The sequence below is a fragment of the Fusarium graminearum genome, chromosome 4, assembly GCF_000240135.3.
Source record: "Fusarium graminearum PH-1 chromosome 4, whole genome shotgun sequence".
In the NCBI taxonomy this organism is placed as follows: Eukaryota; Fungi; Ascomycota; class Sordariomycetes; order Hypocreales; family Nectriaceae; genus Fusarium; species Fusarium graminearum.
The window spans coordinates 3,317,548-3,345,533 of NC_026477.1; the positions used below are offsets into that span (position 1 = coordinate 3,317,548).

Sequence of the window (27,986 nt, forward strand, 5' to 3'; positions counted from 1 at the left end):
CAAGTATCCTGGGCTGTGGGGAGCCATCAGCCGTCAGTTATCCACCCTACATCACTCAGCCACATACACCCCAGATGCTTGGCCTTCACGCCCACCCGGCCCCGTCCTCCGGTGCCGGCAATCCACGCCCCGTCTCACCCCTGAGCCTTGGGAGAGTCCAGAGTCTGTATAGAGGATCATCATCAAGCACCGGTGCTGCAACGTAGACTATACCAGACCGGACTCGACCGTACGGAGCATCACTCTGTACCGAGGAGGAGTAGGTACATGTGTACAGGCACAACAAGAGCCCTTTGGCTTAGCTCCAGTATTCATATATCATATGGTAATTACTGTACTCGCAATGCCGTTTGGTGTTGATGGCCTGTGGCCTGGGATCGCTCAACATCTGCACTAATATCCGCAGGTCATACAACAGCCCCGACAGGCTCATCGTATCCCATGCAGATAGCATGGCCAAAGATGTTCCACACGCCACACGTGCGGGTGACGGCACCACACTCTAAAGAGGCGCCGGGACTCGCATTCTATGAGGCGGGATTGGGGGAGCTGGGGTTGTTACTGGGACTAGGGATACACAACTCCGTTGGACGTTCTTTCATCCGCCCTGTTCGCAAATGACCCACAGCCACACGCCTATGGTTTATATACACGCCCACGCCTCTCATACGGAGGTGTTTCGGTCGTTGGTGAAGCGGTCCACGACCATCAGCAGTCATGGAACTTAGACAGTCAGTGCATCGTCAAAAAGTCTCCGACGAATTTCACTTGCTCACTAAGTTGCTCTTGTTCGAGCTTACGAGTTTTATCAGCTGTTGAATATGTCTGTACGATGGAAATTTGATGAGTCTTGAAACTGGACGTGGGTGTGTTGTTGTTGTTGTCCTTTTCCTCCTCCAACCCTTGGACATCACATTGCAGTACCGTACTGTACTGTACACAGCGACACCCCCCAACGCACAACCTTCCCGACAGTTTGGGTCATGCTAGGATTGGTATGTACATCCCCTCCTTTCCCCTTCTTGGACCAGCTTGTTCCTGGTCCTGGCTTATCCGTTTTAGGGTACCGCCGCGTCTTTTACGGTGGCCTGTCTTAGCAGCATTGGCCCAAAAAGAGCCGCGCCGCTGGTGTATGTAATTATTGTATCCGGCTCGAGAGGGATAGATAATTGCTGACTCCCCCACCAGCCGTTGAGAGTAGTTTACCTCGATCGACCTCTTGCTTTGTTCCACAACAATATTCCTTCAATCTTAGTTATGCTTATTTGCTGCCACTCGAGCCATATCGAGTAGTTTTTTCAATGGGTGTCTTACCTAGCATAGATTCTCGTCCCCGTTTGGTTTTCCCACATACCCCTCCAGAACTGGAAAGCCCAGGCGCATCATCTTATTGTACTAACTCCAACTCGTCCGCTGATCGACCTTGGATCTCGCCTGCGCCTACTTCACCTTCAATGAACAACTATGATAAGTCTCTGACAACAGACATGCCTGAAGATCAGAAGATGAGCGCAGAGCAGACAAGGCCAAAGTCGGCCACTCAAACTGCCCCTCGGCAACAACAGCTTCCTTCATTAAGCAGTATCTTTGGACCTCCAGCCACTGGTCGACCAGCACACTCACCTCTTTCCGAACACAACAACAACTCTTACTCTACATCAACCCCCCGAGAGCGTACCCATGCACCATCTGGTGACAGGAACCATTCGGCATCTTACTTTCCTCAGACACTGTCGCCTTCTGTATCACAACCTCGAAGCACATATGACAACAAGTTCGAAACAGACCGACAGCCAATCCATGCTCTACCTCGATCTTACTCTGGCTCAGCATCGCCCAGGTATCGTGATGGAGAGCATTCTCGCCGTGAGTCAGTTGTTGAAGGACAGTCTGGCAGATGGTCAGTGCAACAGGAGAACCGGACTGAGTACTCCTTGGGATCGCGAGATGGATCTTTCCGACCACCCCAGGATCAGTTTCGACTCCAGTTCCCCGACAACAAGGAACGTGTGGTTCCCACCTACAGCGGCCAACGGTCACCTCAAGGATCTCTAATCCCACCACCAACACCGAGCACCACGGCGACTGACGGTGTTCCCTCAAAAGACGGACTTGGCCCCAAGATCTGGACTGGAACCCACTTCCTCCCTCGATTTGTGAGGGCTACCGAAGTACCCGGAGAGGGAATGTGCTATTTTTACGACGATGGTAGTCACTGCAAGACAGTGATTGACGGAGAAGCAGTAAATGCCCATTGGGGTGTCACAAAGGCTGGCAAGCCCAGGAAACGACTTGCTATTGCTTGTGTAACCTGTCGCGAAAAGAAGATCAAGTGTGATCCCGACTTCCCCCGCTGCGTTCAGTGTGAGAAGTTTGGCAGAGTATGCAAATTTAAAAATGCGTAAGTGCTGGTCGATCAGTTTCGGTAACAACTTTGCTTACTCTTTCTAGACCTCGAGGAGGGCATAACACATCTCCCTCGACACCACCAGCTGAGCTCGACGATGGTCCATCAAGGCCTACTCATAGCGAGAATGGTTCGCCAGTATCTCCACGCACCACACTGCGACCATCTTCGCCTGACACTGGCTCGCACAAGAGACTTCGAGTGGGCTACGATAGTTATGTTGCGGGGGAGCCGATGCACGCAGTCCCTTCTGCTGAGCCTCCGAGACCTCAAATGCCGATACAACCCCCAGCTATCGAGCTGCCTCGAATCGCCGAAGAGGTCCTTAACCAAGCTTGGCGAACTGACCCCTGCCTGTCTGACCCGCAGTCTATCCGTTCAGTCATCTCTCATTTCTTTGTTCATCTTGATAGCACCATGATCGTGCGCTTTATCCCCGAGAACGTTTTCAAGACATGGGTTATGAACCCGGGACTTCGGAAGTCTCCTGAGGATTTGATGCTTCTGTACAGTATCCTCGCTGTAGGAGTTGCTCTATCCGGAGGACCCAAGGCCATCGCTTTCGAATATGCATCCGTCGCTCACTACGCACAAAAGTCGACAACATCCAGCTGCATTCAGTTGGTCCAGACGAGAATTCTACTCGCACTATACTATATTTCTATCTCCCGTTCTGCTGAGGCTAGTGAGATGGTTTCTGCAGCTGTTGCGACAGCCGCTTGCCTCAAGCTCCATGTCGAGATCGAGGAGTCGAGGGAAGCCGGTCTCGCCATATTCCCTTTCGGCATGAACAAGGCAGGATACTGTGAAGCCCGGAGACGAACTTTCTGGTCTCTTTACATGCTGGAGCGACTTGATGGCCGCTTCCCTGACCGCTTTGCCATGATCAATGCCGAAGACATCTACACCCGCTTGCCTGCAGACTCTCACAGTTTTGAGCGCGAATTAGACGGATACGCCCCAATCTTCAACCCCTACGTCTCGAGCTTCACGACAGTGCATGATCGTGAACTGGGCATTTCAGCTTATTTGATTGAGATGGTCCATTTGTGGTCTAGTGATGTGTGTCGGATTTACAGGATGGCCCGTCGCTCCAATTTTGCGGAAACAGACCTAAACTCATCTCAAAGAATTTTGAAGCGCATACAAGAATGGCGCAACGCCTTGCCTTCTCGCCTGGCTTTTACCGCATCAAACCTTGAATCCGCGGCACTGGCAGGAGAACTCGGTCCTTTCCTGACCATGCATCTTTTATACAACCACGCCATCATCAAGCTCAACCGACACACTACCGCGACCGGACGCTACTCACCCCAGACCGCTTCGCTTCACATCCAGACATGCTACGAGCACGCAACACAGGTCTTGGACATGGCCAAGGCTCTTGTGCGACTCCACCGTGGGGGCCAGACAGTCTTGAGCGCTCCGGCACCAGTTCTCGCAATGGTACTGACAGAAGCTGTCGATGTCTTCACCGCGAGTGGTCGTCTATCTCATGTCAACGACATCATTGAGAATGTACACATGGTTCAAGGCGTTGTTCAGGCCATGTTCGCCATCTGGGACAATGTGCGCAACGCACAAGAGGCTATTGATGGCCGCATTGGAATGCTGCACCGCATTCGAGACCGTGGCAGTCAACCTGTCAACCCAGTCGAAGGCTACCGCGTCTTCTACAGTTCTGAGGGACGCGAAGATGAAAAGGTTCTTCGCTGGCAAATCAACAACCCAATGGAGAAGCTGTACCCCAGGGATATGGATACCATTTACTCTACACTTTTTTGATCGTTTTTTTCTTTTAGCGAACTGCATTGCATCGCATCGCATGAAATGGCACTGGCCATATGACATCTGTTTGGACACTTGAAGGACATTGGGTTGATTTTTATCATTTGCATTCATTGCATCCTTCGGCGCTGCAGGCAAGGTGATTTGGCATCAGCATCGGAGCATATGGAGTTATTATAGCATACCTATATGTGACAGACCAGAAGGTCCGGTCTGTCTTTTGTTTGTTGGGGATAGCGGTGCATTACTTGTTTTTATCCTGTCGACGTTGGATGATACGATATCTATCTATCTACACTACACATACAGGGAGGAGTTTTGGCGTTTTGCCCAAGGTCTAGCAAGATCTTGCCTTTGACAGGGCTGATTTTTCAGTGTTCTGAAGCCAGGCAAGAACACGATGATGACCAGTATACGAGGCATCTGGGCCACACCAAAGTCTGTTAAAATATATTGATGCCCGTCATTTTGAAGGGCTTAAAGACAAGATGAACTGAACTCTATTGATCTGTGATGGGCAGTGAATGTTTGTTTACATTTTCAAGTGCAGCAGCTTTGGCCATACATTGCAGCACCTGTTGAAGTCGGCAAGCGATGCTCCTGTAGGCTCGGATACCTTGTCTAGTCTGCGGCGTAATGGTGATCCCATGACATTTCACTCTGCTATGCCGCAGGCCGACTTGGACTCATTTGACGCTCCCACAGTTTTTCTTGATTAAGAGTGACTCGTTTCATTGCCATTGAATAACTAGTATACTCTGTACCCAGCTGTTTTTTAACTATGTCATAGCCTCGTATGTATTTCGTAAGCTTTATATTAGCCTTTTAACTTTGACTGAATTTGTATGGGCTAGGCTCGGGATAACGAACGATGGCTAGATGGGAACGAGAGCACGGTATTAGCCATAGGATAAAAATGTGTGGCCGGTGAGCGTGGCCTGATGGGGGGTCGGCTGGAATGATAGGCCAAGAATGTGGGCGAGCATGGAAGGATTCGTAAGAAGGACTGTTGGTTGAGGGAAGCTTGTTGTTGTTGCAGATTGATTGGTAGTATAGGTGTTGGTATGATGGCTTCAGAGGTTACATTTCGCTACTACTTGATTACACGACCTCTGAAAATTGGTGATGATTTACTGTTCAACTCTCGCCAAGACTGGAATTTCAATACATATGCACTGAAACATAACCATCATCTATCTGGTGGCTTCTGCTTGGTGGTTGGGCGAAAATTGAATCAGACCTTTTGTCAAGTCAAGCCAACAAGGACCCTATTTTGTTATATGCAGCTTATTCGACCAAACCGGGTTCCTACCAATTGGATGCAACCCGCCACCAAATTGCTTTGTTTCTCGGCATTTGCCTGCATTTTCCCCTATTTTTCTTCTCTTTCCCCAAATAACCTTGCAGCATTTCAATGTACATCATGACTGTGCATCTGCAGTCTGGGTCTATGGATGGTTACACTGCAGAGAGACCTTTTTTTAAACACAACGGCCGGCAAGGAATATGAGTTGATGGAGGGGGAGTGTATCTAGCACCACAAAAGACAAAGAGAGTCTGTCTTTGTCTTGTACGCGGATATGCAACTAGCCCGATTAGGTAATAACCTGGAAACAGTCGTTGCTGCAGAAAACGTCAGAGCTTCAGTCTCCTTTGCTGTATTGTATATCCACAGTTTCACTGAGTCCAAGTGAGAGAATGGACATGACAACTCGACGATATGGGTTTCCCCGATAAACCTTCTGCCCATCTTTTGGGTGCCAATGGTAACGTTTCACCCTTCTTTCTTTATTCAACATCTCTCTCACTCTCTCTCCGTCTCTCCGTCTCTCCGTCTTACCCTCACCCTCACCCTCACACTCTTCCTCACCCTCGTCGTTCCAGCTTTCAGCTTCAGCTTCACCTTCAGGCGTGGCGTCTTGCTCTCAGTAACATCACATCACATCATGCCATACAGAGTCCCATGCCACCCAAACTCACCTACCAACTCGAGGCATATGCCGCGCTGATGCCCAATACTTGTCTCACATGACCAACAAGTTAACTAACAAATAAAAACTCAAAGGTCCGGTCCATGCCCTTGCATACTCCGCTTCACCAGGCACCTACATCCTCACCGGCTCAGCGGACCGAGCCATCCGCCTCTACAACCCATTCCCCAGCACATCCGCCCCAGGCGACGATCGCCACAGCATACCACAGGGTCGCCTCATCCAGAACTACGCTGCACATGGCTATGAGGTCCTGAGCCTTTCAGTTGCGGCTGATAACGAGCGCTTTGTGTCGGCTGGCGGTGACCGCAGCGTCTTCCTCTGGGATGTGAGTACAGCTGTTACCACCAAGCGCTTTGGCGGCAACGCTCATGGCCATACTGCTCGGATTAACTGTGTGAGCTTTGCCGGTGAAGGTGATTCCATCATTGTGAGTGGTGGGTTTGATACGAGTGTCAGACTGTGGGACACCAAGAGCAGCAGCTTCAAGCCTATACAAGTTTTTGACGAGGCAAGCGATGCTATAACTTGTCTTGCAGTTCGAGGGCCCGAAGTCCTCGCAGGAAGTGTTGATGGTCGCGTCCGCAGCTACGATATTCGCATGGGACAGGTAACCACAGATGTTATCGGTGCGCCCGTCACCAGTCTCAGTCTCACTCGCGATGGACGTGCTATGCTAGTAGGCAGCCTGGACAACAAGCTGCGTCTCATGGATCGCGACAACGGCTCTTGTCTAAGAGCATACACAGACCCAGCATGGAAGAACGAGGACGTCAAGCTACAAGCGCTGCTGGGCGGCAAGGAGAAGTACGTCATGGTCGGCGATGCCATGGCTGGTGAAGCTGTATCCAAAGGTGAAGGAAGGATCTGGGCTTGGGACTTATTAACCGGAAAATTGGCTGCCAAGGTGACTGTTCCTTGGGGACCACAGGGCTTTGAACTTAAGAAGAAAGCTGTTGGCCGTGACGGAAAAGAAAAGGCAAGGAGTAATGTCGTGAGCTGTATGGCATGGAGGGAAGATGGTTGGGGAGACCAGTTCTGCGTGGGTGGGACATCAGGTGTGGTGACAGTCTACGGAGCGCTGTGAATATTAGTTATACCCATCGTTTTGAGCAACACTGCAAAGTCGTGCACATGGCTTTATCTATTGTCGAAATAAAAGCTACATCATCAAGGGCGTTTTCTGATTCATATATAGACAAGATATCGTCCATCATAAGACTCCGTGCAGATTGCCTGAACATTAATCGCTTCCCACCAGCGCCGAAAACGTGACCCGAACTGCCATAATTCAAAACGTTGTACCCCTTTCTATGCATCAAACATTGATTTTCGTACACTGTTGTGCGTTGTTCAACCCATACCGACATACTTGAACCAGTTGGGCCGACAGTCTTCTCGGTGCAGCCAGGCTTCACCGTCTGTGAGACGGCCAGTGACGCAGCCTTTGCACTTTGGAGAGTTGGGACAGTTGAAGAAGGGAATATGCTGATATCCGATATCACGGAACCTAGTTTCGTTAGTGAAGTTTATACCAGAGTATGGCGAGGGACTGACCAGTGGATCTTGCTCTGATCTTCAAACAGACCGAGAGCAATACTATGAACGGGGGCATCGCCCCATCGTTCATAAAAGAAACCACCCGCACGGTCAAGGTGATTAAAGTAGTCTTCGTAGGTCTTGCTTCGCCAAAACTCCATGTCTCCAATCTCAAAATTGCTCCAGAAATGGCACGTCGAATACCCCTGAGCCTTTCTATTCGATTGTGGTCGACGAATATCATCAGTGACCCAGCCAACAGCACTGTTTTGATGAATGTATCCTGGGTGCTCGGCCAGGAACTTGACCGTTTCAGGCCACAGCGAAGGAAGGGTCTTTGGGTCGTCGTAAAGGTTGATCGTAAACCCGTATGTCTTGTTGTTGTCGTGCATGTAGCGGAAGACGTCGTAGTCGACATCGCAGAAGAAGTGCACATTTGGCTCCACACGCCAGTAGTAGCGGATATCCTTGAGGGCTGGATGCTTGTAGAAGAGACCGCTATTCCATCGACACATTTGGTGGTATGAGATCTTGCTTGCGTATTGAACACCGTTCTTCTCCAAAATCTTGGCTGACTCTTCAAATATTTGTTCGTCAATCCAGGATGGCATCTTCCAATGTTCGTCGGGGATGATTTCTGGCCAAAGAATCAGTATACATATCCTCCTTTCTTGTGACAAGTATCCTACCGTAGTTGATCTTTGCTTTTGTCGCCGCCCTCGTTTTCCTCTTAAACTCTTCCGTAAAAGGCTTGTCGTTGAAAAATGTCCAGGGATAGTTGAACTTTGAGTTCCATGTCCTTTCGAGGTCACGCATAGACATAACCATAGCGTCCACCTCCTCGTTCCTTACAAGGGCCAACAGCGTAGCATCTATACGTTCGGTCTTTTGCGCATCGTGGGCGTATCGTGGACTCGTGCGGTGTAGTTTTCCTTCTGGCTCGTCGGTAGCTAGAGGGTCGCCTTGGTTAGCAATGGAACAGACTGACTTTATGCACTTTGCGACTCACGATCTAGCATAGGATCTCGTTCAAAATTGGAGTACCGATCGCCGGGACCACTTAGACCCCAAGAAGGAGCAAATATCTGCCACATAAAGAAACACCAGATGATGCATCCTCCGGCGATCAACGCCCGGACAGGCCGCGCAACTGTCATGTTTTGAATTCAAGATGGCGCAAGAAAAATACTAGGGTTGCTCTGAAGCCAAGAAGAGGAAAAATTGGGGTTCAATTGTCCATGAGACAGGCAGAACTGAACTATGTGAGAGACTAAATGGTACAATTATCCCTCATACAGCGAATCGTCTCTAAATTGGAAGAATCGCTTGAATTCTGAAGATGGTGAAAGGGGTGTCGAATGGTTGAAGTTGATGTCACAGCAGATAAGCCAATCGATAAGAGCTGGCGATCGATTGTAGTGGAGCTTGGACCCTCCATGCCTGCTATCGACGCGACGGACGCGCCATCAACCGCTGAAACCCCGCCAAATCATCTAATCAAGTCATGATACAACCGCCATTCGGCATGATAATGCGCAAGACATGACAAAAGACCATGGCGTTTGCTGCAAGGTTGGGTTCTCTCACTGGAGAGCTCGTTGAGGCGGTGACTGGTTCATCAGCTCAGGTATGATGTCTGTTTACGAGCAACTCCAGAACGTTCAACTCATGATGACATACAGACAAACACTCGATACAAGAACCTGTATAACTCCAGCTTGCAAAGACTAAAATTGCACCCATATCTACGAACAAATCAATTCGAAGTCGAGCACCAACTTGATGGACTAGAAGAGCGATTCCGTGTCAATGGCCGAGAGGCCCTCGCTGATGCCCTCGCCGCACGTCGCGAGCAACTTCTCGAAATACCTGATAAATTCCACCCCGAGATATTATACTTGATAGTGGAGCTCTCAGATCAACCAACCTATTATGCAAAATTGAGCGATCTAGATGCACTCAAGACGGGACCTAAAGACTCGGAACTTGAGCTGCGCTGGGAGGATATCGCAAAAGAAGACGGATGGGAGGACAATGACGATGACGCTGCGATATGGAAGACGATAAAGTACAGCGATAGTTCAGACGATGAGCGTTACGAGGAGGGATCTAAGAGCGAATCAGAGGCAAGCACCGACCCATCTGAAGTACCAGCACTTGGACGAACAGCCGAAGATCTTATTATCCATCCCGAGGATTACGGACAGCTCAACGAAATCCGAGCGGCGCAAGAATGGCGGATTGAAAAGCCCACAGATGCATCGGGTCATGCCCGTAAAGTACCAGTCACAGAGTTCCACATTGTACGAGAAGTCTTGTTCATGCTACAAGGATGGAAAACGACTCTTTTCGGGCCCAACGGGGTCGTTGATCCTGCATTTCAAATAGCCCATCTAAAATGGGATACTCACAGAGCTCTTATGAGTTACTTTTCTGAGGCAGGGCGCCAACTGGCTATTCTGCGCAGCTTCGTTGAAAAACCACAGCGAGCTTCGCACCTTCAAGTGTTCCAGGATACTGTGGCTAAACGACTTGCCGATTTTGAAAAGAAAGCCACAGGAATAGAATCACGGCTTGTTGCGCCCAAGAACAATGTGGTTGTGAGCTTGCTGTCGGTCAAGGGAGAGCTGGCTACCTCGCTTGAACCGTTGTACTCGCTTTCCAATATTATCGCTCAGGTACAGAATATTCCGAATCAAGGAACCTTCCGGTACCTTGAACTTTTGTTTGATGATGCTAGCATGGCTCAACTATCTGGTAAGCTGGACATTTATGAGTTCCTGGCACGCATTTTTGTCGAATGTTTCAACGTCTACCTTCGGCCCATTCGCTTATGGATGGAGGAGGGCAAGCTTATCCCCGGCGACAAGATCTTTTTTGTTTCAGAAGCACCGAGTCAAGTATCTCCCAGCAAAATTTGGCGCGAACAGTTCAGACTTCGTCGAACGACTGATGGGAGGTTACATGCTCCCAACTTCCTTCAGCCAGCAGCTGCCAAGATTTTCAACGCTGGAAAGAACATCGTCGTTCTCAAACGGCTAGGTCGTTGGGTCTCTTCGGGCTCGGAGTGGGCGGTGCAGGAACCTCCGCTCAACTATGAGTCTCTCTGTCCCAAGGAACTGGAGCTTGTCCCCTTTTCAAAGCTCTTTGGTACTGCGTTTGATGGATGGTTGCAGACCAAGTACAACACTACCTCAACCACGTTAAGAAACACACTCTTTGAAGAATGCGGGCTCTGGTCTGCCCTTGAAGCCATGGAACGTTTGTATTTTATGTCTGATGGAGCCGCAACGGAAGCCTGGACTAGCAGCCTTTTTGGAAAGCTGGATACGCTGGATCCTAACTGGCATAACCGCTACACTCTTACTAGTGTGGCACAGGAAGCATTCACTTCCCTTGTTGATATGACAAGAGTGTCCATATTCATCAAGCCTACAGGACTACGGATACCGGTTCTCGCAGCGCGGGATTCTGTCAAGGTGGCTCTGCCAAGCACAAGAGTCAACTATCGGTTGGCCTGGCCGATCCGCATGATTATATCCGAAGACAGCAATGCGACATACGATACCATCTTCGTACTGCTACTACAGCTGAAAAGAGCCTTGTACATCCTGCGCAAACGCAAGATTCTTGACAATGACTGGGCCGATAACGAAAACTGGGATGAAAGGGCGCTGTACTATTCGTTGCGAAACAACCTTCTCTGGTTTTGCACAACGCTCCAAACTTATTTTGCTACGCTGGTACTGTCGCCTAACTGTGCTAAGATGAGGCAGAACATGCACGAAGCGCACGATGTGGATGCCATGATCTCTGTTCATGCTGCATTCTTAAAACAGGTCGTTGACGAGGCTTGCCTTGGAAGCAGACTAACCCCCATAAGAGAGTGTTTCCTCGACGTGCTTGATTTAGCTATCAGACTCGAACAAGCACAAACAGTCAACGTAACAAAAGAGGCAGAGCGTATACAACATGTCTCTCGTCTCTCAACCAGAAATCTCTCGCCTACACCTGGAACACCTGGGTTGAAATCGAGATATGTCGTCGATAGTAGCGATGAAGAGGATGAGGCCATGTATGAGTCGAAAACATTAAAGATGGGAAAGCCGTTTATGACTGTATTGAAGGAGATCAAGTCCGACTTTGATAGACATCTGCGGTTTGCATGTGGCGGTTTACGCAGTGTAGCCAGAGCTACGAGTGATGTACAGTCAGCAAAATGGGATATTCTAGCTGAGATGTTACAGACAGGCTGCCGAGACAAAAATGCAGGGCTTGCTTGAGCATCTCTATTTTGGATATGAACACAATACGATACCCCTTATGAATCAACCATCCCTTTTACGTCTTGATTTGATGTTCAATACCGTGTGTCCTACTCAGTAGATAGATGGTCTGCGATTAATCTAAAATTCGTTCCTGAGCTTATCGGCAAAGAACTGCATCAGAGGTAGAACCTCGTCTCTGTCGATCGGCATGCTCAACTGGCGTCTCTTCCACTGCACCACCTTAACATCGTCAAATTCCTGCTTCACAGCGTCGACGGCGTCTTCGTCCAGTTGACACACCAGCACGCTTGTGCGGCTCTTGCGACGGTTGGTAACAGTCGACACCATCGATTGTGGCAAAGGACCACCGAGGGAGATGAGACCTTTGAAGGTCTTGTTGCCTGCAGCTGTAGTGTTCTCGCCTTCTGTGACGTCCGTGACACGAGAAGTAGTGTCGAGAGCAGCCGCAAGACCGAGGGCAAGCGAGCCGCCTTGTCCGAAACCAAAGAACATGATATCTCTCATCTCCCAGCCGCATTTCTCGATGAGAACCTCAGTGATCAATTTCTCCATGACCAGCTTGCGCGCCTTCTCGAAACCAGAATCATCAGCGATATCTCCTGTGTTGGGGTCAACAGTGAGATCATCGCCAAAATGATAGCCGGGGACATCGGTGCCCATCAACGCAGCGGGGAGGACGGAAGTACCGCGGACGGAAATTCCAAGGACGCCTGGGAGGTTGAGGTTCTTGGCGAAGCCTGCATAGGGGACGTCATGATCGCCAAGGCCATGGAAGAGAATGAGGAATGTGGTTGTTGATTCCGGGGGGTCGGGGAAGTGGAGGGTGTGAGGGAGGGTGGATTTGAGGGGGGAGAAGTCTTCTTCTGTGGGGACACGAGGAGGCATTTTGTTGTGAGTTTTATGAAGTGGTGATATGTGATATGTGGTGATGATGTGATAGTGCTGAGGTTGGGTTTATGAGATTGAGAATTGTTGATGATATAAGAGCGGGGCTTGAGTGTTACTTGATCTGGGGAAACGTCACATGGAGTTGCTCTGAAACATTTGACAACGCAGTCATAACAAACAAAAGCTCGTTTGATTCACAGTATCACCAAACACTCCCAACCTGCACCTATCAAAGAACTCCGGAGCACGGAGGAAGTACAATTTACGGCGCGGGATCGGAAGAAAGTGGGGGCCATCGGAGCCGACTCAGTCAACGTAAATCATGTCTTTAAATATCTAAATCTGGACCGCTAATATCGAAAACGACAGTATCTAGAAGCACACCAAACGCGGTGCTTTTGTATATACCCATACATATCAAACAAAAACCATCAAATCATTTTCGCTGAACCAAATCATCTTTATCCAAGCTCCGGGCTTTGACCCGCGAAGGACCGGGCTTCATCTTGGTCCACTCGCCGTCAGGCGTCCAGATACCAGCCTTTGTATAATCTCCGCTATCGCTTCCATCCATGTATGCAAAACGGAAATATTCTGGTAGATTCAAGCTGCTGTTTCTGGTCCAAACAAAATCACGCTTGGCGTCTATATCGCCGAAATATGTTCGGAATCGTTCCACGTCGTTGACTAGGATGCTTATACCGTCGTACAACTGGGCCGGCGGCTCGTTCCAGTTGAAAGTGATGTTTGACACAGCGTCGGTTCCAACGCCGAGATTGATGACCGGGGTTGGAATTGTGGGCAGTCGCGAACCCTTTTGAGCGTCGCCCTGCAAGGCTGCGGATGTTTGTAGCACTGGGTCAAAGCCCCATCGAGCAATACCGCTGATGAAAAGACCGACGAGGATTCCTTGGTATAGCAAAGCTGGTCGTGTCTGCATGCTTGTTCCGGAGAGAAGCAAGAGAGCAATGATATAATGGTGTATTCGTAGACTGAGTCCTGGAATGGTAAGTGAGATAAGAATGGCTCCCACGAGAAGTGCATATAGCTTGAGGTACTTGATCAGGCGTCCTTCTTGCCTAAAGAACCACACCTGTGAAGTAATGATTGCTGCAAGCAAAATTATAATAACAGCCAGAGCACCCCTGGCACCTGGCTGCTGGTCTAAATCGTGCTTGTTGAGTCGCTGGATGGGGATGAAACTGAGGGTATAGTTCTCCATACCCCCAACCCAGCATCCGCCTAACCATAAGATGGTCTTTTCGATCTGGGCTGTGAGGCCGTGAAGGGTACGACGGACACCCATCTTGTCATACATGACCCATGCACAAAACATGGCAGGCAGAAATTTACCGATCAAGTTGGAGAACAATGCCGCAACAGAGACATGTGGGGGCGGATCAAGGGCCATACCAACAGTCCAGAAAATGCCCGTGAAGACAGAGAAAAAGAACAAAGCCGGCGAATTGGTGAAGAGAGAAAGAACTCCTGTGAAGACGGTCGAGACAGCCAACAATTCCCATCGCGAGTCGCTAGAAGAACAAGTTACGTCTGGCGCAAAACGGAAGGACAAGGGAAAGTATGAGTCGAACCCCACGCTTGAAATTCCGTGATGCTTGGAAGCAGTGTATTCTTGATCACGACCGATCAACTCAACCACGCCACAGCCACCATTTTCGTTGGAAATAACGCCGGCGTGAATAGCAGCCGCACATACGAACGAATCTCCGCGATAAACCGGCTCGTCAGATCCATTGGTTCCAGGACCACCTACAACCATGGGCGCATAGATAACTTCTTGATTCCCAACCGCTCTGGGGTTGAGAACATGGTAGCTTTCGCAATTGGCCCTGCATCTGAAAGGGAATCCGCTGCCGTTGAAAGGACGGCAATCAGTTCCATCCAAACCACATGTGTTGCCTCTACCCCAGTATGAAACGCCGCACCCAATGGTCTGAGGCATGCCCCATCCTTCAATCTCACTCGCAACTGAGTCTCGGCGCTTGACGAGGGCAAAAGTGACGATCCAGATGGACAGATAGAAAAATACAAGCCAAAGACGGTGTTTTCGTCTAGGTATAAAGCGCTCGAGGAGAAAGAGGGGATATTCTTGTATGGTCGGGAAGAATGGCTTTATGCGATACGGCTGGGGATTTGTAGGCCCATGAGACCATTTGGCGACCCAGTTGACGCTTCGTCGAACAGGGTATGGAACCCATTTCCATCGTTTCCATGAGCTCTCGTCCTGTATGAAGCGTGGGGTTGGAGGGTCGCTATCGTCGACTTCTAAGCGAGAATTGGACTCGAGAGGCGCATCCGGGTGGTTCGCATTGCTTCTGTCGTGCTCATTGTCGCTGTTACTGTTGCTGCCGCTGACGGGCACAACGCTGACGTCTATAGGGTCGGGGCCTGCCATTAGAGGTTGAGATTCTTCCTCTTCATGACTCACCATTATGGGAGGATAAAAGAAGTAAAAGGGGACAAAGACAGCAGGTATGCAAGAAAATCAATCAATTGCGTATCGACTTGGCTCTGGTGGCTCTGGCTCGGCGGATTTGCCTTCCTTGGGGGTGCCGGAAGACCCGGTGGAGGAGTGCAGGAAAGTGGAGAAGAAGGATCCGGACGCCTTATCGGGGTGAGTAGATTCGTGTTTCGCAAGGGTCTTTTTGCGTCGCACGTAGAGTCGTCGGATCTTGTAATGGGGAAAGATGATAGGCGATAGAATCAGGATGCATCATGAGTGGGTTATCGTTGGCCATTAGATCTGATTGTTTATTGCCTCGATGCGACACAATAAGACGCTGGACTGTCACTGAAGGGTTGCAGAATTGATTGGTTTAGCATCAGCCCTGCGGCCCGGAAATGGTTCCCGTCAGAAGTGCCTAGAGACGCTAAGAAGCAGGTACAGATACAGTACAATGACAGGCCTTGAACCAATTACAGGATGTCAGAGACACTTTTATCAACTCGGAGAAACATCACTGCTCTTTGCTGCCTACTCCTCACGCAATCAACACAATCAACAAAATCAATATCTCGAGTCTCGAGTAGAGATTAATCTTATGTGGATGATCTATAATGGGAGAGATCTTTGTTAGGAGGTATGTTGGAATGCTTGGCCTACGTTTCGGGCCACCATAGAGAACGCCGAGCAACATTAACTAGTTCAATTCGGGCGAAATAACGAAATTCCTGCAATATTTCTATTGATATCGAGGGGCGGTTTTTGTATTAAAACTAGTTATGTATGTTCGTAAGCTTGAGTTGCGGAGAGGAGAGTATTGGTTCGCTAATCGAGGACTGTGGTAGTGAGAACCACACGATAAAGAGATACAAGTAAGCTGTCACCAACCATCAGGTCCTGTATCTAGGCAGCTGTGAGAGAGTAGGCGTTTCCTCTGTATGAGGAATGTCGAAGTCCTTGGAAAATTCTGACCTAGGAACCCGGTATTTCGCCTTATTCGACATCCAGAAAACGACAAAGAAGAGTAACGCTCCGGCTGCATACTTGGGGCACTTTTCTTATTCAGATATTAGCACAGTATATACAGAGAGCCACTACTACCTACCGCAATTTCCAACCGAAAATTGCTTATTTTCCTGAGGAGGGTCTGGCTGAGGAGGGTTTCCGCCAGCACTCTTGGTTTGTTGGGAAACCCGAGGGGGGATCGGTCGTTGTGACAAAAAGCGCATAAAGGGTATGGAACGAGACGAATTCAAAGATGCGACTGGCCCTCTAGCAAAGGCCCGAGGGATATTGAAGAGTATTGATGCCATGTTGGTATAATCGAGTGTCCTGCGGATTTCGTTAATGATGGGCGTGGTGATGTTGTGGTTGAGTTAAAGCAGATTCATGGCAAGTCATTTGTGAACAAGTTTCCTCCGAGAGTTAACCGGGAAAAAGAAGGTCCCCAAGAAACTCAAAAGTTTTCAAATTTCCAGGCACTTGTATCCCAAAGGCTGTTGCAGTCTAAGTTTGGGCACTTCAGGAGCCTGTACTGCCTATGGCACTGTCACTTACAAGAACCTGCTGATATACCTGGAAATTTATAACGAAGCTCACGCACCATATCTACCGTACTTCAGTGTATGTATCTGGACAATTCTCTGTTAATTTGAGTGTTAGTTAGTATCGTTAGGCTCAATTATTGACCGCATAAAAGTCTAAACAGCGTTCAGAAAATGCTCACATCGAATAAAGTTACAAGAGCTTCGAAGAACTTTACCAAACTTATAAAACCACAGGTCCTCTCTCACGATTTGTTCACGCCTCTCAACTCGGCTCACTACATCTATCTGCACGCTTTCAACTACACCCTCACCATGACCTCTCTATCACCCAGACTCTCTCGAGTCGCGCAGTCTGCTGTACAGTCTATTACCATGTCACAGATGTCTCAGATGTTGGACCAAACTCGAACCTCTCGCGCTTCACATTCTTTGTTTCCGGCCTTTGGGCGCGCTCCAATGCAACATTCATTGTTTCCATCGATCTATCGCCATCAGGTTCGAACGCAGCATACCACACCAACGGTTCGCCAGCGTATGTCATACCAACTAGATCGTGAGATACAGAAAAAACATTTCGATTATGGTGGCCTTAAAGGTGAAAGTCACCAAATCAGAAGCTCCTGTGAGTAGTATCGTTTTCTATGTTAGCTCACGATGTACTAATTCTTTCACAGCTGAAGCAAACCTTCGTGTTTTATGCTATGGAGTTGTTTTCTTTTCAGTCGTGGGCATTATAGGGCGAGTCTTAGGGTTGATTTCCGATGACTCAAACTAAGAAACCCCAGAAAAGGAACTCCTTCCTTTGCCTGGTTTTCTTGGAAAGAGTGTTGTTGAAGCTAGCAATGCAGTGGCGACAAATCACGAAGAAGGTAAAGAAATCAGAGGGACTCGTCCAAACAGGGTCGTCATATATAGTACATGCAAGCCAAGTTCAAAGGGGTCTGCAAAGAAAGCTACTCCTCCAACTAGAGGTAATCGATATTGGGTGCCAAGGCTCGAGACAATGATGTTTATTTACCCTAGAGTGTTGTGATCACTCTGGTTGATAATCGTGCTGGCATTGAGAAGTGTTCTTGGGGCGTCATCCAGAATCAGATGGAGTATCAACACAAGGAATAATCTATTTCTTCTTGACTGTGGATATAGAAAGCCTCAATTGCTTATGTTTTGACCATCAGTTTAAATATGGTTGCCAATAATGGTGGAAAGACAGTTCGTTTGATAAAGCAAGCAAGCAAAACTATGTACTTGGCTTATAACAATGGAGGACTCACGAGATAGATCTCCATAAAGAAAGAACTTTTTTAAAAAATTCCCAATACGAAAGTATTGACCCGGTGATCCTGCGGCTTCCATGGTGTTGAAGCATCAACGACTTACATCGGCTTATCCTCGGAAAGGACCGACACAGTACGGAAGGTGCGCACCCGCACGTGCTTCCCACATCCAATTATCTAGATAATCCTTGCTGCAAACACTCAAAGGGTCTGTCTCACAAACAGCTTCACTGGCTGTATAAGGAAAACGCAACCTGGCTGTATCTTTTAAAGACCTTACGTTTCATGTATCAAACGCTTTAAATCTCACTGAGATTCTCGTTATATCTTCTAGTATTTTGCTGGTCGTCATCTCTTCCCACTTCTACATTTTCCCTCTAAACTTTGTCATGTCAATATGACCCAACCTAGATCACAAGAATCGACACTCACAATGTTTGAGCTACTAAAACCCGCTTCTGGTGAAGCAGGAGTTGCTCGCTTGGGACGTTTAGCTTTTGCTGGTGGGCGTAGAACGATGCAGACACCAAACTACATCGCCGTTGCATCACGAGGAGTTGTCCCTCACCTCACTCCAGACAATGTTACAAAGCACACGACCTTTGACGCATCATACCTGGCGATAGAGGATTGTATGGAATACAAACATTGACTTGGTAGAATATTCTGACTGGATATAGTTCTCGAAAAAGCACAACCTCCCGTGCTTCAACTACCACCCGGAACACCAAGAAATCTTCAGAGCTTCACAGCTTTTCCGTCAGATAGAGCCTTGGTCCTCGGTCCAAGACGGTTTCCAGCTGTGGTGACACCAGTTGGAAACACTGATCACCACGTCAGCATCTTTACCTCTACCGGTTTCCGCAAACTCACAATCCCCGAATTCGCAAAGACTATTGAGCTCACTCAACCAGATATCGCCATCCCTCCAGCTGACTTGTTCCATTCAAGCAATACTCCCTCGTCTAAACGCCAGATTCGTATGGTAGAGAGGACAGAAGAATGGGTAGACAAGTTCTTCCATATTCTAGACCCCAAGGGCCGCCTCAAAGACATGGGCGTCTCTGTCTTTGCCCCTGTGCTCCCTGTCGAGTACCCTATACAGTGGGACTACCTGCGATATCTTGCAGAAGACGTTCGAGACTCCCTCTCTGGTCTTGCCGTGTATGATGTCAACCTTGTGCCTGAACTGGTTAACTACCCCTCACTTGGAGATCTACCACGACTGTCCTTTGGCCCTTCTAAAAGTCCCCAAGATCTGTTGCGACAGGTTGCTCTCGGCATTGATGTATGCACGGTACCTTTCGCCAACACCGCATCTGATGCAGGTATCGCCCTATTATTCACCTTCACACCCCCTGAGTCATCCAACCTGCAGCCCCTGGGTATCGACATGTGGTCCGAGGAGCATACGACATCCCTGCAGCCTCTAGTGGATGGTTGCCAATGCTACACTTGTACCAAGCACCACCGAGCATTCATCAAGCACTTGCTGAATGCCAAGGAGATGCTGGGCTGGAGTCTGCTGCAAATCCATAACCACGCCATTCTCAGTGCGTTCTTCGCTGGTATTAGGGAAGCCCTTAGCGAGAGCACTGAGAAGTTTGAGGAGCTTCATAAGAAGTTCCTGGCCGTATACGAGCCAGAGATCCCCATTGGAACTGGACAGAGGCCTCGAGCCAGGGGTTACCACTTCAAGAGCATTGCTGGCCAGACTAAGATTAACGAACCTAGCTGGCAGTTATATGATTCGGTCGATGTCAGTCCCCACCCCGAGGCCATTGCAGAACCTCTTGCAGCTGTCGAGGGTACATTGCCCATTGATGGGGTTGCACCGAGCCTGGACAAGTGACAGAACTAATGTATCCGGCTGCTCATGTCATGTCAGGTACGGTTTCCGTTGAGAGACCATTCCGACAATCTGGCTCGGTCCACCTTTGACTGCACGTTGATCAAATGCAGCTTTGAGCTGGAAAGGAAACACCGAATTGAGGTCAGCTTCTGGGACGCATGCTTTAACTACAATAAACTACTGATATATATGATTACACCACTGTTGGGTTTGTCAGTTATGGCAGTGTACTTATCCATGACGCGATTCCCCAATTTATCCCATCTGTGTCTTCAACCTTTATCAGCATATACGAGCAGGATCATCTGGTACGCCATTCAGTGCTGTGATCTGGGACACATAGTCAGCACCAAATAAAAGCCAATTCTTTTTACCTCATAATTTCATTCTGAGTGAATCATTCTGAAAAACCTGAAGCTGATCACAGTGGTTGAGACCAGAGGGAATTCACAGGCTAAGTCTAATTGCAAGCCAAGGACAATTGGCAAAGAAGCTGATTGACTGATAATATTGAATAGAACATATTTCCCGACAAAAAATTGAGTTATGAATAAAACCACAATGACAGTCAGTCAATAAGGGCCAGTTGTGCTCGAGATGGCGTTACGCCTTCTACACGAAGCAGTCATCGGAGATGCGACTCAAAACCAACTAAAGAAAGCGGCCGACAAGTCCCGATCGAGTTGAGCGAAAAAGAAAGAAAACAAGCTTGACTATAGAGTTAGATCCAAAGAAAGAAGCTATGATCCGAGCTCTTCTACCTGAAGATCTGTGGAGTTACGGGAGCAGGGGTTGTACAGCCAATAGGAAGATTCAATCTGCCCACGAGCGGCATTTGAGCTCCTCATGAAGCCACAGCCGAAGGTCCTTTCATCGTAACTGCAAGTGGGCAAATGAAAATCCGTCAGTGATCTCGGCTGACTGGGATATCATGAGCCGGTTGGCGTTGACATTTCGGTCAACCACTTTGGAAGAGATGCATGCTAGGCATGTAAGCCAAGGATCGGTCATGGACCAGGGAACCTCATGTTGACAATGAATATCATGGCACCTGGGCCAGACGATGAGGTATGATTGACCTGTTCCCGCTAGCACCTACGCCATGGGGAGAACACCCCCGATGCTGCCATGACAAGCAGAACGAGGTTAACAAGCATCGGAACTAGTGGCAGGGTCCTTTTGCAAGGAACGGCCCTGGCACAACTTATACACGTGCTATCATCCGCCATCATGAGGCGCCAATCGCTTCAGTAATGCAACGGTACGGGTGCACTTTTTTCATCCCAACATGATGGAACAGGCAACACAGCTCTGTCGATCTAAACCAGCTTTGGACGTTGTCCTTGCTGTCTCCAGAACTCAATTGGCTCGATGCAACGCGCCGTTAGGCCAAGATCAGTTCATCATCAGTCTTTTCAACTTGGCCCACTGAGGAAGGCGGAATGTTCATCCATGACATGGTATTGCTTCTCGGACGAGAATTTGTCTTCCGAAAGGTAACCATACACGTGGGATTGTCGCACCGAGACGAGTTATGGTTATAAATGATGCTACCCTCGCCGAAAGTTTAAGCTGTTGAGCTCCCCTCAAGCTGCACTTGCTCGCTTCTTTTACGCCAACCATCAGCTTCCGCCTTCCAATTCTTGGAAACAGAGCAGAGCTTCGTCGCAATGGTCAAGTTCAATACCATTGCCGCCTTTGCGGCCTCAATTGCCGCTGCCTCGGCGCAAACTTACCAGCGTCTGGGCACATGTCCTACGCTTGGTTGCGTTCTTCCCCCGGACCAAAGTGATTTCCTTCCCGGACAACTCTTTGACTTCCGTGTCGAGGTCCACGCTCCCGTCAATGGCTCTGAGGCCGCCCACGATGGCAAGCCCGACCAGAAGTTCAAGGTGACCATCGCCAAGGAGGGCGAGAAGGCCAAGGACTTTGCAAAGGCATTCGGCCTCAAGGAGCCCAAGGTCGAGACATGGAAGTTTGACTGGTATGAGGACCTCTTCGCTGAGGACCAAAACAAGCCAAGCATTGTCAACGTTGCCTCCAAGATCTATCGCAAGATCTCCCTCAACGAGCCCGGCAAGTACACCGTTACTCTGAACTACTATAACGGCGAGAAGACCACTGCCGAGTGGACTGTTCGCCCGCTCCAGACCAAGCGAAAGGCCAAGAACGTCATCTTCTTCATTGGTGATGGTATGACCACCAACATGGTAAGTTTGCTTGCGAAGAGTAGGACTTGTGGAAGCTAATTGGGCGTGACAGATCACCGCTGCTCGTCTCTTGGGACACAAGAGCATCAACGGAAAGTACCAGACTCTGATGAAGCTGGACGAGTTCCCTGTGCTCGGCCACCAGATGACCCACTCGATCGATAGCTACATTACCGACTCTGCCAACTCTGCTTCCGCTCTGTACAGCGGTCACAAGAGCACTGTCAATGCTATGGGGTAAGAAAACTCCCGAGAAATCACGAATCCGAGCTAACAAGTGCAGTGTCTATGCCGACTCTTCTCCCGACCCCTTTGACGACCCCAAGGTTGAGACAATTGTCGAGATCTTCAAGCGTATTTGGGTAAGTCTTGGCTTCAATCAAGTTTTAATTATCATTCTAACTTAATCAGGGCGGTGCCTGGGGTGCTGTTTCTACCGCTTACCTTGCCGACGCTACCCCCATTGCCCTCACCGGTCACACCCGTCTTCGAGGCCAGTACGGTCCCCTGATCGACCAGGCTCTTAACGGAAACAGCAACTACAGCTGGACCAAGCACGAAGGTCCCGATGTTTTCTTCGGTGGTGGTGCCGAGAACTTCATTGCTGGCAAGGGCTCCTACCAAGGCAAGGACTACTACAAGGAGTTCCAGAAGAAGGGTTACACCGTATCCCACAACAAGACCTCTCTCCTCAAGGCTGACAAGAGCAAGCGTGCTCTCGGTGTCTTCTGCCGAAGCAACCTTCCTGTCTGGCTTGACCGCAATGTCTTTACTGACAACATCGAGGGTCTCGAGAACGACCCAACTGGCAAGGAGGCCGATGCTACTGACCTGCCCGGTCTTAAGGACATGACCCTCAAGGCCATCGACGTTCTTAGCACTCGTGGTAAGGACAAGGGCTTCTTCCTCATGTCCGAGGCTGCCTCTATCGACAAGCAGATGCACGCTCTCGACTACGACCGTGCTCTCGGTGACCTTCTCGAGCTTGACGACACTGTTCGTGCTACTATTGAGAAGCTCAAGAAGCTTGACATTCTCGATGAGACCCTCATCATTGTCTCTGCTGATCACGGTCACGGTTTCGAGTAAGTTTTCCACATGCTAAAACTCATGATTTTCAATTGCTAACAACTGCAGTGTCTGGGGCTCTGCCGATACCGAATACCTCTCCGAGCAGGAGGACGACCGTGCCAAGCGCCGTGCTATTGGTACCTACGAGAAGTCTGGCCAGTCTCAGTACACCAAGAAGGCCAAGGGCATCAACTACGGCACCGGTGCCAACTTCCCTACCAACTGGGAGCCCCGATATGCCATCGCTGGTGGAGTTGGTGCTGCTCCCGACCGCCGCGAGAACTACAAGGTCCACAAGAGCCCTCGTGAGGCCGCCGTCGAGCTCAAGGATGGCGACTACTATGTCAACCCTGAGGATGCTCCCGATGGCTTTGTTATCAACGGCACCATCAGCACTGATAACAGCCAGGGTGTTCACTCGCTGACTGATGTCCCCGTCTACGCTCTTGGCCCTTGCCAGGATACCTTCGGTGGTACATACAGCAACATCGACATCTTTTACAAGATCGCCAACTGCCTTGGTCTTGCTCAAGGCCAGAAGCACGGCTACTAAAAAGCTTTATATTTAGCGGCGGTGGCGCATTTATGACGAGATGAACGAGCGATGTAAATATAGTAGAAGATAAAAAAGCAACCTGCAAGGTGTAATAAGACGAAATAATTGAGTAACAATGAATCAACGTGATTACAGATGACCCTATCTGCCACTCTCACCTCTAAAACATATATTGGCATGTTGGTTAAAATCATAAAGATTACAACATATGGGTGTTCCATACAAGGCAATGCCCCAACCCGCAAACATCGACCAACCTATCACTGTGATCTAGATCTTAATCAAATAGCACGAAGCTTTCGTTGCAGTCAAATTCACAGCGAAGGGGGCCATAATTGATATAACATTTGTGCATGCCAGGAATTCACAGTTGTCAGGGTAATCTTGTGCATTCTTGTATGGAATCTTCGTCTAAGAAGGTTACAAGTAGATGACCTCCAGTCATTTCAGTTATGATCCCATTGTGTTCCCCAATGTGTGCAACAAATTTCAAAAATAATTCCGAACGCCCCCTAAGTCATCAATCGTCGTCCTTTGTTACATTGAACGTTGAACCCTCATATCTCATACATCAGATGATTCCTGGTCGAGTTGTGGATGAGTTCCCTAATAAAAGATCTGCCTGCCAATGTCGTGAGTGGACATCTAATCCGTCGCCTGGAGGCCAAGCAGATCCAGCATGTCCATGACGCCGTCCATGTCGACAGTCTCTGGATCATCATGGCGCTTGCGACGAAGACAATCGCCGTTGATCCAGATGGTGTTGGCGCTGTTCTCGTGCGCGTAGGCTCGAAGCTTCAGGGCCTCAGGGCAGCGGAATCCGCCAGCAATGATGAGCTGGATGCCCCGAGACTGTTTACAAATGGTTCCGAGGAGTTCAACGTGACTGTTGAACTTTCCTGGTCCTCCAGTTGTCATTACACCAGTGAAGCCAATGTTGACGAGTTGAGGGATGATGTCGCTCCAGTCTCCGCTCTGGGCGAAATGATCGAATGCACGGTTGAAGACACATCCATACGGCTTGGCTGCGTTGACGAGCTGGGTAGATTGGGCTCGGTTGAGAATAATTCTCTCCTTCAGGGCCTCAGTTGACCCTTCCTGGTTTCGGCTCAGACATCCAAAGACGAAAGAATCGCCACGAAGAGGGTTCATGACACCGGTCTCCTTGAGCTTGAAGATGGAATCGCACATCTCGGCAAACTCGTCATCTGAGTAGAGGTAGTCTTGAGACTCGCCGACAGCAGAAGCATCAGGAGCTCCACGGGGGCGGATGACACAGCTGATGGGGATATGAAGCTTGTCTTTCAGGTACTCGAGTTCTTCGATCTCAGGGGTGAGACCACCCACGCAGGCGGAGTCTTTACGACAGAGAAGAAGACGTTTTACGCCAAAGTTGGAGGCTTTGAGGGCATTATGAGAGCCGTAGACTGTTACCTCTAGGGGGATGGGTCGGAAGGGCCCAGTAGGAGGGGCATACAACTTATAGAGTCTCGGGCTGGACATTGTGAACTTGAGGATATCACCAGTCGAAAGAGTTGGAAGTGTTTATGCTTTGTAATGGTCAAGTTTGCAGAAGATGATTTGGGGAAAGAAGGCAGATGCAAGTTATAAGAATACGTTCTCGTCTGGTCTGATGATAAGGTCATTGTGATCAATCTTATGAAACACTTATGCACGGCGAGTTACAAGTACTGGTGGTAGCTTCCATTGTTGAGTGCATCAATGAGGAACTCTGTTGCTGAATAACAATAAATTTGTCATATTTCTTTATTGTACATTATCTTTTGAAGTAGATGCTTGAGTCAATCTTCATTTGCTGTAGTCCTTTTTTTTTTTTTTTGGTGTTTAGGCCAAACCACATTGGTAGGCCATTGCGATCGTGATTCAGTAGCAGCCATTAAAATGACCGAATATTTCTTTGTTAGGCACAATGCGGATTCGTCATGGCCAGCAGAATGACATGCTATTGCCAGGTCAACTATTGTTGTTATTGCATGCAGATGTTCTTGGAGCTTCTCAAGTTGTCTCTCCTGGCCCAAGCTTCTTCGGACAATTTCGTATTGTTGCAATATACATGGGTAAGGATCTAGAAGGGAAAGTGTGTATGCAACATGTATGTGGATAATAAGTTGGTGGCAATGTATATTTCTATGAATAATGAATGACATTAGAGTGGGTATTAGAGCACGAATACCTTGGGACTACAGAGTATTGCTCATCGTCTCTGATGAGATGAGGCTTCTTTTCTCTTCTTCCCCCTCCAGAGATGAATCAAATCAATTAAACACGTCCCTTTCTGTCAAGGATACCCCGCCTAAGAAAATCTGCAGTGAATCACCCACCCCCTGTAAAGAATCATAAAGCTTCCATTTATAGTGGGGATGAGTGACAACTGAACCACTAAAGCCACGCGTTTCTGCAATACTTTTAGGGGACCTGCAGAGGCAAAAAAATGACCGTGAAAAAACAACAGGGGTCCATTGGCGCGGGGCTTGAAGGCGAACCAATGACATCAGCAGAACCCCACCAAAAAGAAAAAAAAAGTTGATTTTCACCGCTGGGGAGGGAGCTTTTACAGCAGAATCCAGAGACTGAGAGGCAAGTGCATGGAGCTTTTTGATGGGACGAGATGAGATTTTTTTCTCTTTTAAAACTGGATTAGTAGCTGCGGGTAGTCCTTTTTAGTCAACAAAGTAAATAAATAAAAAAAGCTCTTCTCCTCCCCTTCACCGTCCTTCCTTTCTTCTCTCTTCCCTCATACAAATCTTTCATTCTTTCCGTGCACTTTTCAATAACAAGATACCCCTCTCTCAAGTATTTCCTTGAGATTATATGCGTCCCGAAGCTTTCAGTTCATCATTCAAAATGTCTGCCGGCGATATGCAAGACGAGCAGCTCAAGGAGGCTCTCATCACCTACGAGAAGCTCCAGGGCATCGAGGATGACTTTGAGGATGTCGAGCTCGAGATCCGTAAGTTACTCTACTACCAGACAACCCATGGCAATTGCTAACAACAAACAGTCCGTCAGCAGGACAAGCTCACCAAGGATCTCTACGTCCGACGTGCTGAGGTTGTCTCCAAGATCCCCCAGTTCTGGCCCCTCGTCTTCGAGCAGTCCCCTCCCGAGGTTGACGAGTACATCCAGCCCAGCGACTCTGAGCTCCTCCTCAACGCCCTGACCGGCCTCTCCGTTGAGCGCTTCGAGCTTCCCAACGGCGACCCTCGCTCCATCGCCATCAAGTGGGAGTTCAAGGAGAACGAGTGGTTCGAGGACAAGGTTCTTGAGAAGAAGTTCTACTGGCGTTTCCACAAGGACGGCTGGGCTGGTCTCGTTTCCGAGCCCGTCGACATCAAGTGGAAGGAGGGCAAGGACCTGACTAACGGCATGCTCAGCCTCGCCAAGAAGGTCCACGACGAGGAGAAGGCCGGCCAGAAGCCCGGTGAGACCGAGAACTCCAAGAAGCTCCTTAAGCTCATGGAGGAGACCGGCATGGGAGGTGTCAGCTTCTTCTCCTGGTTCGGTTTCCGTGGCCGCAAGGTCACCCCCGAGGAGTCCGAGGAGGGCCGCAAGATCGACGAGCAGAAGAAGGCCGACCGCAAGGCTGGCAAGATCGAGGAGGATGACGATGATGACATGGATGAGGACGATGATGATGATGAGTACGAGTACGAGATCTTCCCTACTGCCGATGACCTCGCTGTCTTCATCGCCGAGGACCTTTGGCCCGGTGCCATCAAGTACTTCAGTATGTATACCCGTTTTACATTATGAGATCTGTCAGTTCTAACAATCAACAGCCAACGCTCAGGATGCCGATGATATCCCCAGCGACCTCGAGTTCGAGGAGATGGATGAGGATGACTCTGATGATGAGGCCCCTGCTCTGGCCAAGGGTACGTTTTAAAAAGTTCCTTCCATTTAAATGCCGACATACTAATTGCTTGTTACAGCTTAAATTACCCATGAGTTACGGAAGACATGAAGACTACGACAAAATAAGGATACCGGTATAGAAAATTGGGATGGGTCTACCTAATCAACATAGATAAGATTATTGGTAGTTTAAAAGGGTTAAATGGAAAGAATTCACCAACTGCGTCTCAT

General features: G+C 48.9%; 12 protein-coding genes across 12 annotated transcripts; 7 read left to right on the forward strand and 5 right to left on the reverse strand.

The window, feature by feature from the left end:
• Positions 1–1,487: 1,487 nt before the first annotated feature.
• On the forward strand, positions 1,488–4,192 carry FGSG_07368 (uncharacterized protein; the record flags this gene model as incomplete). The annotated part of the gene is made up of 2 exons (XM_011328829.1): positions 1,488–2,401; positions 2,452–4,192. 2 exons carry the CDS (start codon positions 1,488–1,490, stop codon positions 4,190–4,192), a joined length of 2,655 nt encoding a protein of 884 aa, XP_011327131.1.
• A 1,723-nt stretch (positions 4,193–5,915) lies between these two features.
• FGSG_07369 (uncharacterized protein) lies at positions 5,916–7,273 on the forward strand (the record flags this gene model as incomplete). Its single annotated transcript, XM_011328830.1, has 2 exons — positions 5,916–6,123; positions 6,261–7,273. 2 exons carry the CDS (start codon positions 5,916–5,918, stop codon positions 7,271–7,273), a joined length of 1,221 nt encoding a protein of 406 aa, XP_011327132.1.
• Positions 7,274–7,539: 266 nt separating this feature from the next.
• On the reverse strand, positions 7,540–8,882 carry FGSG_07370 (glycolipid 2-alpha-mannosyltransferase; the record flags this gene model as incomplete). The annotated part of the gene is made up of 4 exons (XM_011328831.1): positions 7,540–7,696; positions 7,744–8,362; positions 8,415–8,675; positions 8,735–8,882. The coding sequence occupies 4 exons, from the start codon at positions 8,880–8,882 to the stop codon at positions 7,540–7,542; spliced, it is 1,185 nt and encodes a 394-aa protein (XP_011327133.1).
• Positions 8,883–9,280: 398 nt separating this feature from the next.
• Positions 9,281–12,008, forward strand: FGSG_07371 (uncharacterized protein; the record flags this gene model as incomplete). The annotated part of the gene is made up of 2 exons (XM_011328832.1): positions 9,281–9,352; positions 9,408–12,008. The coding sequence occupies 2 exons, from the start codon at positions 9,281–9,283 to the stop codon at positions 12,006–12,008; spliced, it is 2,673 nt and encodes an 890-aa protein (XP_011327134.1).
• Positions 12,009–12,131: 123 nt separating this feature from the next.
• FGSG_07372 (uncharacterized protein) lies at positions 12,132–12,980 on the reverse strand (the record flags this gene model as incomplete). Its single annotated transcript, XM_011328833.1, has 1 exon — positions 12,132–12,980. Exon 1 carries the CDS (start codon positions 12,897–12,899, stop codon positions 12,132–12,134), a length of 768 nt encoding a protein of 255 aa, XP_011327135.1. The 5' UTR covers positions 12,900–12,980.
• Positions 12,981–13,235: 255 nt separating this feature from the next.
• On the reverse strand, positions 13,236–15,354 carry FGSG_07373 (uncharacterized protein; the record flags this gene model as incomplete). Its single annotated transcript, XM_011328834.1, has 1 exon — positions 13,236–15,354. The coding sequence occupies one exon, from the start codon at positions 15,352–15,354 to the stop codon at positions 13,339–13,341; it is 2,016 nt and encodes a 671-aa protein (XP_011327136.1). The 3' UTR covers positions 13,236–13,338.
• A 902-nt stretch (positions 15,355–16,256) lies between these two features.
• On the reverse strand, positions 16,257–16,679 carry FGSG_13139 (uncharacterized protein; the record flags this gene model as incomplete). Its single annotated transcript, XM_011328835.1, has 2 exons — positions 16,257–16,423; positions 16,472–16,679. 2 exons carry the CDS (start codon positions 16,677–16,679, stop codon positions 16,257–16,259), a joined length of 375 nt encoding a protein of 124 aa, XP_011327137.1.
• A 546-nt stretch (positions 16,680–17,225) lies between these two features.
• On the forward strand, positions 17,226–17,688 carry FGSG_13140 (uncharacterized protein; the record flags this gene model as incomplete). The annotated part of the gene is made up of 2 exons (XM_011328836.1): positions 17,226–17,535; positions 17,588–17,688. The coding sequence occupies 2 exons, from the start codon at positions 17,226–17,228 to the stop codon at positions 17,686–17,688; spliced, it is 411 nt and encodes a 136-aa protein (XP_011327138.1).
• An 899-nt stretch (positions 17,689–18,587) lies between these two features.
• FGSG_07374 (uncharacterized protein) lies at positions 18,588–20,042 on the forward strand (the record flags this gene model as incomplete). The annotated part of the gene is made up of 2 exons (XM_011328837.1): positions 18,588–18,822; positions 18,871–20,042. 2 exons carry the CDS (start codon positions 18,588–18,590, stop codon positions 20,040–20,042), a joined length of 1,407 nt encoding a protein of 468 aa, XP_011327139.1.
• Positions 20,043–21,712: 1,670 nt separating this feature from the next.
• On the forward strand, positions 21,713–23,947 carry FGSG_07375 (uncharacterized protein; the record flags this gene model as incomplete). The annotated part of the gene is made up of 5 exons (XM_011328838.1): positions 21,713–22,252; positions 22,305–22,489; positions 22,536–22,614; positions 22,664–23,337; positions 23,390–23,947. 5 exons carry the CDS (start codon positions 21,713–21,715, stop codon positions 23,874–23,876), a joined length of 1,965 nt encoding a protein of 654 aa, XP_011327140.1. The 3' UTR covers positions 23,877–23,947.
• Positions 23,948–24,524: 577 nt separating this feature from the next.
• On the reverse strand, positions 24,525–25,382 carry FGSG_07376 (uncharacterized protein; the record flags this gene model as incomplete). The annotated part of the gene is made up of 1 exon (XM_011328839.1): positions 24,525–25,382. One exon carries the CDS (start codon positions 25,380–25,382, stop codon positions 24,525–24,527), a length of 858 nt encoding a protein of 285 aa, XP_011327141.1.
• Positions 25,383–26,595: 1,213 nt separating this feature from the next.
• On the forward strand, positions 26,596–27,972 carry FGSG_07377 (uncharacterized protein). Its single transcript, XM_011328840.1, has 4 exons — positions 26,596–26,850; positions 26,902–27,627; positions 27,680–27,775; positions 27,833–27,972. Exons 1-4 carry the CDS (start codon positions 26,745–26,747, stop codon positions 27,835–27,837), a joined length of 933 nt encoding a protein of 310 aa, XP_011327142.1. The 5' UTR covers positions 26,596–26,744; the 3' UTR covers positions 27,838–27,972.
• Positions 27,973–27,986: the final 14 nt, after the last annotated feature.